The sequence below is a fragment of the Thermobia domestica genome, chromosome 17 (genome assembly GCF_964235325.1).
Source record: "Thermobia domestica chromosome 17, izTheDome1.hap1.1, whole genome shotgun sequence".
NCBI classification, from domain to species: domain Eukaryota; kingdom Metazoa; phylum Arthropoda; class Insecta; order Zygentoma; family Lepismatidae; genus Thermobia; species Thermobia domestica.
Window position 1 is genome coordinate 96,082,200 of NC_137470.1, and position 16,963 is coordinate 96,099,162.

Here is a 16,963-nt window from a genome sequence, read left to right on the forward strand (position 1 = left end):
AAGTAACAAAGTTTATTGCGTTCCGGGGTGACCGCAGCGAAGCGGGTCACTCGGCGGGTTAACATAAATGACAGGCGCTATAATGTTAACATTTACTGCAATTTGAAAGCGAAAAAGTAAAAATTATCTAAGTAACAAAGTTTATTGCGTTCCGGGGTGACCGCAGCGAAGCGGGGTGAACGCTGCTAGTATGAACATAAGAAAATAAACTAGTAGTTATGGAACATAAACATAGAACTGTCTATTTCTACACGTGTTGGTGCACTTTAAAGAATGTGAAACTAATTTCTGTCGTCTTTTCTTCTTTGAAAATTAGAAGTTATGTAAAAGACGAAATGTAATGTAAATCGGGACAATCCCTGCAACCGATGACCAGCGCCGTAACTTAGATTTTTTCTGAGGGGGGGGAGCAAGCATTAATAAGCTTATTTGGGCCCCCTAGAAAAAGTCGCTCTTCTGATTCTTGGGTCCCCTCTTTCCAGCTTTTTCTTAATCTTTATGGGCCTCCCGGAGCCTGTGGGCCCTCCCGCACGGCAAGGTCTGCGGTTCCGTTAGCTACTCACTGGGCCCATTCCATACATGACGAAATTATTAAGGGGACAATATTGATAAATCTCAAAGCCATACGAATAATTATTATTTCTAGAGTTCCGAATAGTAGACATTTTTTTACTGAAATGGGTCCGTGACTCATTTTTGTTCTATTTACCTTTTGTGTGCTTTTTTGTTTATGTAATGTAGCGACCCTATTTGATGCTTCATTTCCAATTTCATGTTCCTATCGTATATGGAGTAAGAAAATTTTGCCTCAAAATGGGCCCCCTCGAACGGCGGGAAGCTTCTCTGAGAGGCAGTTGCCCCCTGCCCCCCACAAATTATGGCTCTGCCAATGGCGTAGCCTCAACTTGAAGAACGTTTCGTGATATTTTCCTCATTGAGGAACGTCTATATAACTTGTTTTTGAGTTAAACAAGAAAATCTCGAGTAAGTCATTAAAACACTCACACAGGTTGCTTATATTTCTTATTTATTATTTATATTTTTTAATATTTTTTATATTTGTTTGTTTTTGTTATATTTGAGTATCTTGTTTTTATTTTTCCATGAAACGATTTTAACTAGGTATTAGTTTGGGTGGAAGTTTAAATGGCGCGGTGGGTGAGTGGTTAGCGCATTGAACTTCTATTTGGTTGTCCCAGGTTCGAGTCCCGGCGAGGCTGAAGCTTTTTCAAGTTTTCTTGGTTCAATTTCAATTTCAATGCATACTCAGTGTGATAAGCAAGATCTTCTCTCGTCCAGAAAGAAGATGTTGGAATGAGGAGAATTGGGGAAGGTCTCTCAATAGAGGCAATCAATTACAAAGTTATTTCCAGTAGTTGTTCTAGATTTGATATTTTCAGGTACTTTCATGCATTTTCTGATTCATATGTGATCAGTGTTTTTATTTCTTTGATTATACAGTACACATACACAGCAATAGTGAGGTTAACATTTGTTCATTGGACAACACGCTCTGAACCAGAGAGATTGATCTCAGAATGGAGAAATGTTTCGTGCGTCATCTACTCACAATTTTACTTACATAAAGACTTGACTCAGTGCTACCAACTGCTGTCAGAGCCGAGAAAAGTTACGTGTAAGTTGGGTTGCATCTGTCTGGGCATTCTCACAACTGCAAATGACCTAGACCCCAAGTAATGGAATTAGAGCGCTTAGGAAGGGGGGGGGGTATTTTGTGGCTGGCTGTAAATATATTTTTTAGCCAACAAAGCAATATATCTTTTAACAATTTGGAAAAAAACAGTATCCAAACCGATTATCAAATTTGATTGGTAAAATATATGAAATGATTATATTAATTGTGAATATCAGTATTTATATAGCAAAATAGAAGATACAAAATTATTACGTTAATAATATTAGCAAATTAAATACGAAATTACAATAAGCTAAGATATCGAATACACAGCCAAAATCCTTGATTAGAATGTCGGTGTTTGACCTTGCGATAACCGGGGCTCTTAGCTCAGGCCATTAGATGAAAATGACCATTAGATGGCGGCAGTACTAGTTATTAGTAACACATGCATAAAACCTGTAGAGTTCTCAAACCATAGCTCACGGCTCCATGGGCAAATAATTAAAAATATCAGAATTATAATTTAAACCTAGATCAATATACCAATATATACAAAAGTGTAATGAAAAATTACTAATAACCCAGAACGTATTTTCTATACGTCACACAAAGGACCCCTCCTAAATTTTCAGAACGAAATTAAGGAGATCGTATGTCTTCCTAACCAACAACAATGATTTAGCATAGCCTAAATACATTTGAAATATAGGTATCAACTGGTTCAAAGTACCTCTTCCAAATGCAGTGATGTTTTTGCTATAGAAAATTTACTACTTATTATGCTCAGGTCAAAATTAGAAACGAAATAACAGTTCAAAATCCCGTATAAATTTGTCCTTTGGTGGGAAATTACGTGACAGGGTTATTAAGGTCACTGAGAGAGGAGAATTATAAATGTCCTGGCGGGTTTCTGTAAAAAGGAACATCAACATTACAGTGTTTCCACTTTGTAACACGTGTTTAGAAATGTTTGCGAACCAAAGTGGAAGGAACACAGCGTACGCCTCGGCTGAATGTTCGTGGCATGGCAACAAGGCATAGTACTAGTATAGTATAGTACAGTAGTATAGTACTAGTACTTTGTTTGAATCATACTCTTTGTTGTCCAGTTGAATATACCCGTAAGATGTTTCGTTCTATCCGACTTTTTTTTTTTTTTTTCAAATTATTTCCCTTATTTTCTTGTGAGTTCTTGATAGCATTTTCGCTTAGTTGATATCTATATTTTTGCACTAGTACCGCCGAGTTATTAATGTCTTGGAAAAAAAAAAGATAATTTTATCCTAATAAGTATTATTTTACTTTCTCATTTCAGCGACATACCACCATCCCAAGGAGGACGTTATTCAGGTTTTGGGTATACAATGGATCCACCTCCGAGGAGTAGTTCCCAAGAATTCTTTGATAGTGCGGTTTCATCTTTAGCAAGCGTAAGCTTATATTTCGTTTTTCTCTTTGTATTGCATACGAATTTAGTGAACTTTGAATGCAAGTAAAGTTAATGTAAAATAGGGCTTCTGTACTGCTTCTGCAGTGTTCAAAAGGTATCTTTTCATGGATGTGTCGACCGTTTCCTTACTGATAGCTGTTAATAAATAAACAACGGAATTAATCTCATACCGTAATTATGGCGTTACGTCCGTGACAGAGAAAATTCAATCAACTTTCGTTTGTTGTCTCCAGAGAAGTGTCGTTAAAACATGAAAGAAAAAAATTATCGGCAAGTACAAGCAAACGCTTGATTCATCAGTGAAAATCCATCTTAATTGTGCACATCATTTGAACATTTATGTGCAACATTTAAAATTTACATCATATATACTTTGCACTCGCCATGGAAGACAACCGAATTCAGAGAGTGGGTAAAGTAACACTGTCTGTATGGCTGTAAGCTCGATAATACTAAAATGATTTGTCAAACATATTGAGTACAAGTTAGTTGAAAATAAGTTTTTCAATAAATACAAGGAGCGGGAGAAATTTTGAGTGTATTTCGTGCTGGGTATTCCGTATGCAGTTTGGATTTCGGTTTGACAGCTTCCGATCTAGCCGGGGGGCGCGGTGGCTCAGTGGTAGAGCGTTCACCTCCGGGGCTTGGGGTTCCTGGTTCGATCCCAGCTCGCGCCGTGTGGGCTTTGTGGTGGACAAACACCGTGCTCGTAGGTTTTCTTGGGGTTCTCCCGTTTCCTCCCACTTTCTTCATTTCACTCATTTCTCATCATCACCGTCTCCTTTAGCCTAACCGGCATAACCGTGGGACGTAAAACTTAGATTTCATTTCATTTTCGATCTAGCCGGTAATAATCATATCATAAACAAATAAATTATTACGTTATTTGAAAGGTAATTGAACGTGACTTTTAAAATGGATGCATTATTTTTATCGTGTGGCATTTGTTGGAGAAAAGACTGATCATCTGTGTTTCTGTCCTTGTGAGAATATTGACAAAGAGTGTTCGCCGCCGGCGTGCACTCGTGCTACTGCCCATATTAAGGAAGAGGTCAAATCACTGTTTCGATTTCTGTGATAGAAATAAAACAGTGACGATATTTTTGGTTATTTGTAGAATATTTTTCCTTGAAAGGGAAATATTGTCATTTTCTTTTTTCTTATGAAAGGGGATTTTAAGATGCGGATAAGAGAAATTTTCTTCTTTATGGATATTTTCGTGACCCTTGCTTTGTAGAAATAAACTCACGTAGCAATAAATTTATAAGGAGCGTTCAAAAAGAAACGAGCCGGAGACCGAGGAACAGATACTCTTACCTGTATGTTAGAAGAATTGCCCCTGGCTGTTGAGACACTTGTCCCACGGCGACACAAGGCGGTGAATAGCTCTCTCGTAGAATTTCGTGGGCTGCGTTGCAAACCAGTTCCGAACGTACTGCTGGACATTGTCGCCCGAGGTAAATTGTTTGCCCCTCAGAGCCTTTTTAAGGGGATCAAAAATGACGTAATCGCAGGGAGAGAAGTCTGGACAGTATAGAGGGTGACCGAGAACCTTGCATTTGAATTTCTGCACGACTGCCCTGAGCGTGTTTGCACACGATACCGACAAAATCGGCGGAAGCCCCAATAATATCGGTGTCGGCGTACTTTGCACACGTCACCGACAATATCTGTGGAAGCCCCGACAATATCTTGATTGACTTCACTTGATTTTGAGTTTAACGTCCCTTTCAGCAGCGAGGTTATATGAGACGTGGACCTACTGATTAATGTGGAATCCGAACCACATGAGCTCCCGCCGGGAATCGAACCCGGGTCTCCCACGCCAAAGGCGCGTATGCTAACCGCTTAGCCACGGAGGAGCTCCGCCCCGACAATATCGTTGCCGGTGATGAGCGAAGTGAGTGACACACACAATATATTCTGCACTGTGTTTCAAAAAATCTTTTCCATATATGAAAACAAATAAAAGTAATAATAATCGGGAAAATTATTTTTTAAAACAAGGATTACAAAAAACTGTTCTGAAGAGGTGGAGGACGGTACAAAACTTAGAAAAAATAGGCCTATGCCTAAACATGTTTAGATTTAACAATGCCGTTAAATAGATTTCGTAAACATATTATTTTCGTTTCGATGAGAATTGATGCTGCGGTACATTGCAAACTATGTTAGTTTTAATTTTTGTTGAAACACAGTTACATATCGTATGTATGTATATTATTTTGTTTTCCATGCAATTAACACTAACGTCATAGTAGATTAAATGATATGATTCGAATTAGTAATTTTGTTCTACGTTGCTTCATACATACACTGGAACAAATCCCGAAGGGATGAGGGGGACATGTCCCCTCCAATCTTGAAACTGGTGATTGTCCCCCCCCCCCAATAATCCGATTTGAAATGTGTTTATTTGGGGAGAAATTTAATTATTTGTGTCCGGTTACCACAAAGGAAAGTGAGATGAAATTAATGTCCACTCAGAATGAGCTTCAAATCTGCCCGCTTCCCAATGTTGAAGACAACTCTGCTCCCCTGATCCTCCGCAGCATTGTTTCTCAACTACAGAAATATTTCGAATATCGATTATATATATATATATATATATATATATATATATATATATATATATATATATATATATATATATATATATATATAATATGAGAACGATCTTACCCCCCTCCCCAATGTTGAAGACAAATTTGCACTGTTGTATACATACCTGTCGTTTCTCGCTTCTTTTTGTCCATGAACTCAAAATCCTCGGCAAGGCTTGCATAAAGCTCTCGTCATGCTTTTTGCTTTTCAATTCTGTCCTTGAAAGAGTTCGTTATCTTATGTCATATGCAAGGTCTACATTCCACAAGTTCAATATGGGTTAAAATATCGTATGAAAATATTCTTGCCATCTCTAAAATTCTAAGCAAAACTAGAAAGGTAAGAATGCAATAATACACAACCTTTTCATCCAGTCACTGTAGCTAAACTGCAAAACTTTATCAGGGGGTCGATCCCAGTACAAAGAGGAGAGGGAAAACTTGGACACATAGCTTTGGTCTTTGTTTACAATTGCCATTTCACAAATTATTTTTAAAAATGGGGGGTGGGGATAATTTTGGAAGTGAGGGAAGAAAACATTGCCCCCGACAAAATCGGTGTCGGCGATATCGCCGATAATATCGGGGACTTGGCTGACAGCATCCGCCTGTCGGAGGATCGGCCGATAATGTCGGTGGCGTGTGCAAGCTACGATTTGAGTACATGAAAGTTGATTCCACCGCCGACATTATCGGCGCTTCCACCAATATTATCGTTGTCGTGTGCAAACGCACTGACTGTCTTTGCCGTATGAGGTCGGGCATTGTCATGGAGCGAAATGACCCCACAGGTGAGCTTGCCTGTTCGTTTTGATTTGATCGCTTGGCGAAGGTTGTTCAGTGTTTACGCGTAACACTGTGCATTCACTGTTGTCCCGTGCTGCAGGAAGTCTTTAGATAGGGGCTCTCTTGGTAAAAGAACGTCAGCATAACCGCGCTGGACGATTGGCGTCTGCTTCTGCTGGCTTTTATAAGTCACGTGGCTTACACGTGACCTCTAGCGGCGGCTTGTGAACTTTTGCGCTCTTGTGCGCCTATTTGTTACACACGCAACAATATTACCATTCTATCACTGGTGTTCATGTTACAGCCTTCAGCTCGTTCCTTCTTGAACGCTCCTTATAGTTTTTACAATTCATAAATTTTATATGATCAGTAAAAGTTATTTCTAGGCATGTAGGTACAGGGGCTGACAAAATAGCGTTTTTTCTTCTTCATAAATTTGATATATCAAATCGTTTATTACTTGATGTAAATTGTACAGATTTCTCACCAAAAAAAAAAAAAAAATCATAGCCATGTAATAACGCAACCTTACAGCATATATGGGGGGAGGAGGGTTAGAATTTTGTGAAGCATTTCCGGTCAAATTACATGAGGATAACTTGAAATAATTTACAATGTATACGTTCAAGGCACCAGCACTTCAATACTCTAAGATCAGACCTTTGTCAAATATGGATAACATGCCTGTTTTCCCATAATTCACGAACTCTCAGTCCTGACAACCCATGCACTATAGGGGTACTAGATTTGTCAGGATTAAGGTCACTTGATAGGATCAAATCCATATTAAAAAGATTTGTAATAATTCCTAATTAATATGTATCAGGAAAAAACAGTTCTTTCCATTTAACGCATTCTATGAATTTTCCGTATCTCAGTTTTCGTTTTATCTTCCTATCTTCAGCCGTTCATAATTTAAGTGCACTGGACGCGTTATATTATTATTATTATTATTATTATTATTATTATTATTATTATTATTATTATTATTATTATTATTATTATTATTATTATTATTATTAAGTATGAAATATTCTGCCTCGTGGCAGCTCCTGGGACTATGAAGTGTTTTTATTATTTTAATTTTGTTATTTTAGGTTTGGGTCTAGAAATGTTTCTTTCACACGTTTCTCCGTCTTCAGCTTCCTCTTTTAACTCCCAATATTTTCTACTTTTAAAGTAATCGATTAGTTGTGTTCTTTTTCCTACTCGTCGCTTCCTTTCCATCTCTCCTTCTATGAGGATATAAAGAAGACAATTTCTTTGCAAGATGTGTCCAAGCCAACTGGCCTTCCTACGAAGGATCCTTGCTAAAGGCGTCCTCTTCTTTTCTGTCCGTTTTAAAATACCATCGTTTGTTACACTCTCTCTTCATTTTGACTTCTACATCTTCCTGCAACACCATATTTCGAAATATTTTTCTTCTTTAACTTCCGTAATGTCCAAGTCTCTGAACCATAAAATCCAGTACTCCATATATAACACTTGACCACTTTCTTCCTTAGTCCAATATTAAGTCTGCTAGTTAAGAACGACCTTATATTGTTGAATGCTTTTTTTGCTATGGCAGTTCCTGACCTGATCTCTTTTATGTAGCGAGCTTCTCTCGTCAAAATTACTTCCCAGATACTTGAAGTTATCGAGCTCTTTAAGTTCTCTTTGTTCTACTCTGACCCGTAAGGACGCATTTCTACGGGATATTCTCATGACTTTCGATTTTTCGATGTTGATTTCCATTCCACGTAGTTTTCCAGTGTCAACTACTTTGTTAATCATCTCCTGTAGACCTTCGCTTTTCGCTATAATAACAGTATCAGCTGCATACTTGATCTTGCTAATGAAATCTGTCCTCCAATCTTGCTCCAATTCCTATTAATGCTTTCTTCCTTAAACATTCACTGTAAAAGTTGAATAATTGGCGAGACATACTACATCCATGTCTGACTCCTCATCCAATCTTCACAACATTGGTTTCTCATTCATTTAAGCGTAACTTTACTCGTTGTCCTATGTACAGGTTGTAAATGAGTCGCCAGTCTCTGCAGTTGACCCCAATTTCTTTAGTTTCAGAAGTTTCCTCCAATTGACCCGGTCGAAAGCTTTTTCCCAGTCGATCAAGCACAAACACAACTCTTCCTTTACGTCAAGAACTCGTTTTCTCATCAACCCAATAGCATCTCTGATGCCTTTCCTTTCCGGAGTCCAAATTGATCTTGCTCCATTCTTTTCTGTCTTTCTTTTCAGTTGCCTGTTGAATATGCGCGCAATAATCTTCCCACTGTGGGAAATAAGGCTAATGGTTCTATGATCGCTGCACTTTGTTGTTTGCTTTTTCTTCGGTAATGCAATCATTGTAACATCAAGAAAATCATTTGATCATTCTCCACTCAGGTAGATCTTGTTAATAGGTGAAGTCAGTACTTTCATTATATTATCTCCTAATCCCTTGAGCAAATTTGCTGGTATTTCGTCTCCAATGGCCTTCCTCCTTCGCATGTCTTTAAGGGATTGTACTACTTCACTTTTCAATATTGTAATTACCCAAAAAGCCTCAGGGCAAATTATTGCAGCACCCAATTCAAACTATTGCACAAAGCTGGAAATTTGACATCCTAGGACCGTTTCCTGCGGAGGACGGAAAGACAAAACACATCTTTGTTGCGGTTGAAATTGCTCACCAGCGTTACTAATGATATTAGTGCAGAAGCCATTGAGAAATTTCTTCTCGAAGACAGTACACTCCGCTTCAGTTCATTCTCTTATTCACATCTCGATATACGTCCAGTTCATAATGCGAAGAGGCTCCAACATTTAGCAAAAATTTATGATTTTGTATTCAAGTTTTGTCCAGCTTGTAATCACAGGGATATTGGGATCGTCGAAGTCTTTTACAAAACTATACAGAATTCGCTTAAATTTTCGTACAGGAGAATCAATCAATATTGCCAAATCTTGCACTCCACCAGGGTTCCTACTGGTCAGGAAAATCAGGGAAGTCAGGAGAAACTCAGGAAAAATGGTGCAGGTAAGGGAAACTCAGGAAAAAAGACTGGAAATCAAGGGAAAGACAGGGAAATTTTATAAAATATATTTTTTGACATTAATTGTACACCATTTTCAGCTTAGCCAACAACCATTAATGATCACAGTATGGAACGTTGCTCAGATTTTTATTGGTGATAAGTGGGATGTACGTATGAGCAATTGATTATTGTTTGTCTTTATAGAATAAATGTTCTCATATATAAATATTCACAGTTATTTATTCCTTATTTATATGTCAGCGTCGTCCGACATGTGTCACGAAAGTCAGGGAATTTCATGCCAAAGGTCAGGGAGTAGTCAGGGAAATAGATTTCTCCAAATCAGTAGGAACCCTGTCCACATAACTTTGAAAATAAACAGCATCATCGAAACAGGAACCAAACACTCCAGTTCCTTTCTTTTATACGGGTTCGAACCGTGCACAATGGCTGACTGTAAGCTGAAAACAACACCACAACTTCAAGTAGAGAGAGAACTCTTAAATAATCTACGAGAAAGTGTGAAAGAAAATAGTTTAAAAGCGCACTAACGCTAAAAGAGATATTTACGACAGAAACATGCGAAAACAAAATACGCCCCAGGTGACAAAATCTTAATTTTCTACCTTTTTCGTGAGACAAATCAAGCTGAAACCTGTTACAGCAGATACAAAGGTTCAGCATCTAATATTAAGAAACGTCTAATATTGTGAAATTAAACTCCAATATATATAGTGATCGTCTTCCCGACTCTTTTAAATAAAAAATAAAATAAAATAAAATAAATCAGGATATATCAATTGACCGCCTGAAACCATATTACGAAGTATAAAAGAAGAAAACCACACATAAATAACATCTACTGGAAGAGAAATACCACATTTTGACAAGATAAGCAACATGTTAAGCAATAATAAATCATAGAAAAGAGAGGGAGAAGAAAAAAAAAAAACAAAGACAGAAGGAACACAAACTGACATTTCACCACTAGATAAACAAACAAACTGTTTTTAAGCATCAACAGATTAGATTATTTTTCTTCTGCCAAATAAAACGAAAATAAAGGGGGTGGGGGGTGGGAAGAACAGGAGAATATATGTCACTCAAATTATTACTTGTAAGCGCTACTACTCTTTATAGCACAAAGCAACTTAAGTCACTTTTCACTATAATGATAAAGTATTAACGAAGACAGTATTAACCATTAAAAAGCACTAAAATGAATACTTCATTTCCTTCATATGAACTTTCCTTCTACGCTTCGTGGTATTGTCTGTTATTTAAATTGACTGAATCATTCAATGTATGAATTTTGCAACCTTCGGATTTTTTTCTTTTCCGCATTAAAGTCACACAAGGACAGTAAACAACAATTCTTCGCTTCTTTGATGCGACTTAAATGATTGTCAATGATATCATGCTCTATAAAAAGTTATATACAGAATATCCATAAAATCAGATCCATTATTACTGTATATACAGAACGTTCAGAAAATCAGGCCCATAATAGATAAACTTTTTCTTTCAGTATGAATACGCTAATCATACCAGTGACTTTAACAACCTTCATAGTGCTTGTGATTTTAATTTTCCTCTGTGTGTTTTACACTGTTGCCTCCATTCGCGCCCACTAGTGACAAATCGTCCAAGACTTGACATTTGACCACGTATTCCATTAGATACTACTCATCATAGCACCACTGCTGATGTGCAAACAAACCCGACAACCACTTCACATGCCACCATCAGTGAATTAATGTATTTATATTAATTGTATACGCCAAAACTCAAACAACCTTTCCCTTGAGGGTAATAAAGTGCAAATCACAGATCCTGCATTGGGTAAAGGGCTAACTGTTTTATGCTTCTTTTCTTCCAACCTTTTATTAAACTGTGTTAGTGCTCCCAGTGTGTGTTCAGTACAGTCATATTTTTTAGTGCATCTTAATTGCGTTCCTAGACTTATTATTTACGAGTGCAAATCTAAAAAAATAACCCTCTGGTTTATATTTTTTAAAACTAGCCTTGGGTGTAGTATCTCGCACGTGGTTATATACACGTGTATATGAGTATCAACACGGGCTTTTATTTGTAAATAACACCACGCACATTCCTACTACAAGATACTATAAGAAGCAGACGACAGGAATCATCACCACCACTTGGTCATGTAATGGAATAAGAAAACCCATGCCATCGCCTCCCAGGAGGAAGTATAAAATTCCATGCATCGCTTCACTCGACATCAGTTTCAGCTGGTCACTCCTACTCTCTTTGCTTGGTCTGTAGCTCTGAGAGAACCTTAATTTAGCACAAGCCTCTTAGCTTGCTGTGGAACTTTGAAGCCTCCTAACCACTCCGCTTGCCGTGGCGCATGGTGGGAACTTAACCCTTCTCTTAGCTTGGTGTGGAGGTCTGAAAGATGCCTAGTCACAACCACCGAGCTTGCTGTGGAGCTTCGGTGTTTTCCTTCCCTCTCAGCTTGCTTTGCAGCTTTGCGAGACTCAAAACTCTCTTTGCTTCCTCTGGAGCACTGAGAATCCTAGCCCCCTCCACTCAGCTTGCCCTGGAGCTTTGTGGGGATCGTTTCCCTTGGCTGCCTAAGCCTAGTGACACCTATTTTCCTAATTACTTAGAGGAGTTGTATTTTTTCGTGTTATTTTATAACAGAAAGTTTTATAATAAAACCAGTTGTGGGGGAAAATCGATTCTCGTGTGTATTTGCTCTACCTTTAAGGTAATTCTACAATATATTCAGGGTCCTTTCTCTTCATCATTCACTTCTTTCTCTGTTTCGATCACAGTATCTTTGGGGTGGTTCTTTTGTTCACGCAGATCTTTTATGTATTCATCTCAAATTCTAAGAATTCTTTGATGGTCAGTGACTACAGGACCTTGTTGATATTCGATTCCAAACGTGTGTATATTTTTGTTATCTTTCTTTCCTAATTCTTGCGCTTTCTGATACATCAGATCATATTTGCCGCGCCATTGAAGTTCCATTATTTCTTCACATATTTGTTCCATGTACTTTGGTTTTGTTCGTGTCTCTTCTCAATTCATTATTCAACCTTCTGTATTTTTTGACGTTCGTGGTTTTCGCCCTTCTGGGTTCCTCCATTTTCTTAAGCATCGCTTCAGTTATCCATGGTTTTCTTAGTGCTCTTTCCATCCTTCAAATGTTATTATGGAGTGTGTCCAGTAGAATCTGTTCAACTTTTTCCCAACTAATTTCTACAGTGCCTACCATATCGCCCATTACACTAAAGCATCCTTCAATGTATTCTTTCACACCACTGTCCATACTTCTTAGTCGCTCCAAGTTCCAGTTTCGATTTCTTGTCCCATTTTTCTTGATTGACTTCAATCAGATTTGTACTTCCGCCACTAGGAGATTGTGATACGAAAGAATGTCCTCTCCCGGTAGTGTCTTCACGTCTCGTAACTGTACAAACCATTACACTTTCAACGTGATGGGGCAACTGTGCGTCAGTATTGGTATAATTGTGCGTCAGTCAATTTTTCGGGTTGATGAGAAGTACTGAAGGAAGGCGTTTACACAGCACTGATATAGTACTTAGGTTTTGAAGCGTAGAGAAACGGATAGAAACCTGTGGGCAAGGGTAATTATGCTCACCAACGTCAAAGGACGCAATAAATATATTGACGACTGCCTTCGAATTGGGCAGTTTTGTTTTTCGTACCGCGAAATGGTGCGTATAGATGGCATGCCTTTATGGCAGTGATACGTGTGTAGAAGAGAATAAGCATACATAGTTATGAATGGGCAGTAGACTACACAGTGGAATGACAGACATCTTGTCCATTTCGCAGTCCGTTTTGACAAATTTTTCCTCTTGCGCTCCATCCGTGAAACCCCCATGGTTAAATAGAAAACCTTTGCATAAGATCGATCCCTATTTTTTAAATACGGAATATTTAATACGGTTGGATTAATACATATGTGGAAGAAGATACATTGACAAAGGAGCAGCTTTGCCTTGAAACAGTTTGTTCTGAAATTTGTTTTCAAGATGCAAGGCATAAATAGATTTTGTTTCATCTATGTGTGAAATATGCATCCTAAAACTCCCATAAGTGAAAATCTTGACACTATTTTATCCGTTTAAAACTTCTTGTAGTTGACCAGTAATTTATTGTAATTGCATTATTTCTACTTCTAATACTTGAATTGCGTGAAAATTAGGTAACAAAACTAGCTCCAATGAAGCAGAAATGTATTAGGAGATACAATATAAATACACAGTTGACATATGTGAGTACATTGTTGTTTAGTTGTGAATGTGACTGCAGAGTATATATTTCACCTCTTTCACATCTGCATTTGAATTATAATGGATAAAGAGTAATATTCATTTAATCTACTTTACAGGGGTGGTCTATGTTCTCTGTGTCCGCTTCTAAAATTGCAAGCAAAGCAACGGAAGGTGCTATTAAAATCGGAGGGATAGCATCACAGAAAGTGACAGAACTAAGTGCTACTGTTGGTGAAAAGGTAAAGCAAAGTTTGAAGCAGGTATTATAAATGTTTACAATTTGAAAATACCTCACTAGCGCGTTTCTGAAACATGAAAATTGTTTTCTTTTACTTAACTTAACTTTTAGGGTGCTTATGTTAAGCTTATTTATTTTGCAGGTAGTTACTAGGAAACGTAAGCAGAAACCCTTTCAAGTATCAAATCTTCATTCAAATCACAAGGGGGGGAGAGGGGACTTTTTTTTAGAGAATAAATAACTTTTTTGGCCGAGAGAATAACAATATACAAAAGATGAGTAAGGGTAAGATGAGTAAATGCAGATTTATCAGAGTAGAAACACAGGACATATTACGTTGCATGGACTTAGTATGTTACAGGAATGAAAATTTGAGAGTATTGACGACAAATGAAACAAAATAATTGAGATTTGGTAGGAATTCGTGATTGTAGATGGGAAGGTAATGATATATTATAAAGTGAAGCTGTATAGTCTGCTTTACTCACCAAATAAGAAAGCCGGCTATGATGGAGTGGAAGTAGTTGTTAGTAGCGTTAGAGACACAAGATAATAGGAGTAGGATTTGTTGATTATAGCGTTCTGATGGTTAGGTAAGACATAAGAGAAAAGATGGATATGGTACTTACTGAAGCCAGCGGAGCAAAGCTTCTACTATTCAACTCGATCGGCGTCTTTGTATCTGTCTATTTCACGATAACTGTCATAAAACTTATCCGATTTAATAGAACTTTATTTCAACTTTTAGAGGTAACTTCAGTGTTTAGAATTTCGTTCTATCAAGAATTAAGGGTAAAGTTTATCGTATGTTGTATTCTTGAAGATATAAGTGTTTTTTGTTATAAACCATGTTAAAATTATTCTGTTACGACAAAACTTAATCATCCTCACAGCTTGGAGTTAAGTTCTGCTAAGAGTGTATTTACTCCCGTTCACATACACACACACACACACACACACACATATATATATATATATATATATATATATATATCCTAGGGTAACTCTGTTATTATCAGAATTACAATAAAATGTAAGGGGGGAAACCATCTCCAAATATAATGTTTTCAATCTAAAGTGAAGGATTTTTTTAAATTGGACGAACCGCTTGGGCTATGCATTCTTTACATTCTTTACATTCTGAAGCAGTACATTCTGTACTATTTCCAAATACAGAAGTGTTTTTTTCTCACATACTGCCAGTTCTTATTCTGGATATTATGAAATACGACGCTAACTGTAGATCAATTAAACGCGATCTCAGTGTAACTACTGGTTTGATTTTAGAAAGAATTTATACGTCTTGCGCCTGAGAAGAGAGACAAGACAAAGAAAAATAGAAAGATATAAATGACTTGGTATTCCATTGTATCTACTGAAAAGTAGTTTTAAAGAAGTTAAGCGTTAAAACTGTCCTTTCCACAAATGCAAAAAAGAACCCTAGGAGTTACGAAAGCTATTTCACTGAGCTCATATCATTACGAGACAGTTTGTTTATGCTAAAAGTTGGACATCGGCGTGATAAAGAGAAATGTTAGTACTAGAATCATAGACACATACAAGACTCAGAGTTTAAACAGTTACTGGTATTTAGTCTCTCAGGTTATTCAAAACGTTCATAGTACCAAGTTGACACATGTAGGGTGTAAATATAAAATAAAATATAAAAGATGAATTGAAAGAGTGTAAGTCAGGTATTTCAATAATTTTTTATTAAATATAAAAGTGCATAGTTGGATCTGGATTTGGGAAATTAAGAAAAAAAAAAAAACTACTATTGATTCACAGCTTCAGTGCTTGCAAGGAAGAAAAAGACCAACACTATTAACGTGACAGATTGTTTATAGCTGTCAATTGATGAAGTGCAGTAACTGTTAAGAATCTTTAGAAATTTTATTGTATGTATTATACTGCTCGATCTGTTGAAAAATCGCAACACCCTTATATCTTTTTTCTGCATATTATTTGTGATTTTCACTTTTGAGAGAGACCAGAACGTATGGTCTAATGTCTTTGGGAGTATCTTACGTTTAATTTACTTATTCCTTGCTGGTCAAGGGTCAGATTTTCTAAATAAAGAATTGTAATATTTTTCTGTCAATTATAAACTTGCTGTAATTAATTTTTTAGCATCGTTAGAGAAATTAGTCGAGTGGAAAGCTTGTGAGGTAAATATTTGATATAATTCTATTTGGTATAATATCATTTTCGAATGCGAATACAATTTTATATGTTTCCCTTTTCCATTGTTACTCAGCTCTAATGTATTGTTCCATATTTATATATAATTTCATTCATTTTTTGATTATTCAAGCTATTGTCTTTTATTATAAGAGTAATGCCTTTGCCGTACTCTACGGTGGTTCGTAGTAAATAGTAAGGCAAATCTTTAAGGACTCAATCACGCTTGTGTTTGGGACACCTTGTAATACGGTACATCAAAAAGGTTCTGTTTTAAAAACATTTACTTATGTTTTTATTTATTTTTTCAGTGGTAGTTTTGTTTTGCCATTATTCTTATTATTTATCATTTTCAGTTATAGTTTGCTGTTTATTTACGTTCTGTTACTTTATAATAGGTTAAAGAAGGCAAGCTTTTAGAAGATGTAACCACACAAGTCACCAATATTGCCTACAAAGTAAGTGTATATTTTTTAAATTGCTTTTGTAATGTACTTTAATATTTTGTTTGTATTGTACGTTGTAGTAGTAAGGGCGCCAGTTGGTAGCACTTTTCTCTGATTGGCTGATGGACGTCACGTGACCTGATCACGTGGTATGACGTCATACAGGTCAATGCCCTATTGATTTTGGTCGGGGTACGTTGGCCCACCCTCTAAATTCTGGGAGGGATACATAGGACCATTCCCTTAAATTGAGGAAATTGCCAAATTTAAAAATTTGATATGGTAGTATAGGATCAGGGTATGTACCTTTGTAAATTTGG

At 36.9% G+C, this 16,963-nt stretch overlaps 1 protein-coding gene across 2 annotated transcripts in view; it reads left to right on the plus strand.

Moving 5' to 3' along the window:
• The window catches only part of ArfGAP1 (ADP-ribosylation factor GTPase-activating protein 1), a 703,111-nt gene that overhangs the window by 128,020 nt on the left and 558,128 nt on the right, over positions 1 to 16,963 (plus strand). The window contains exons 5-7 of one of the 2 annotated variants that reach the window (XM_081743725.1): positions 2,955 to 3,069; positions 13,895 to 14,017; positions 16,596 to 16,655. In XM_081743725.1, the coding sequence (XP_081599851.1) occupies positions 2,955 to 3,069; positions 13,895 to 14,017; positions 16,596 to 16,655 (298 nt within the window). The remainder of the gene's footprint in view (positions 1 to 2,954; positions 3,070 to 13,894; positions 14,018 to 16,595; positions 16,656 to 16,963) is intronic. The other variant, XM_081743726.1, reaches the window with a different exon arrangement.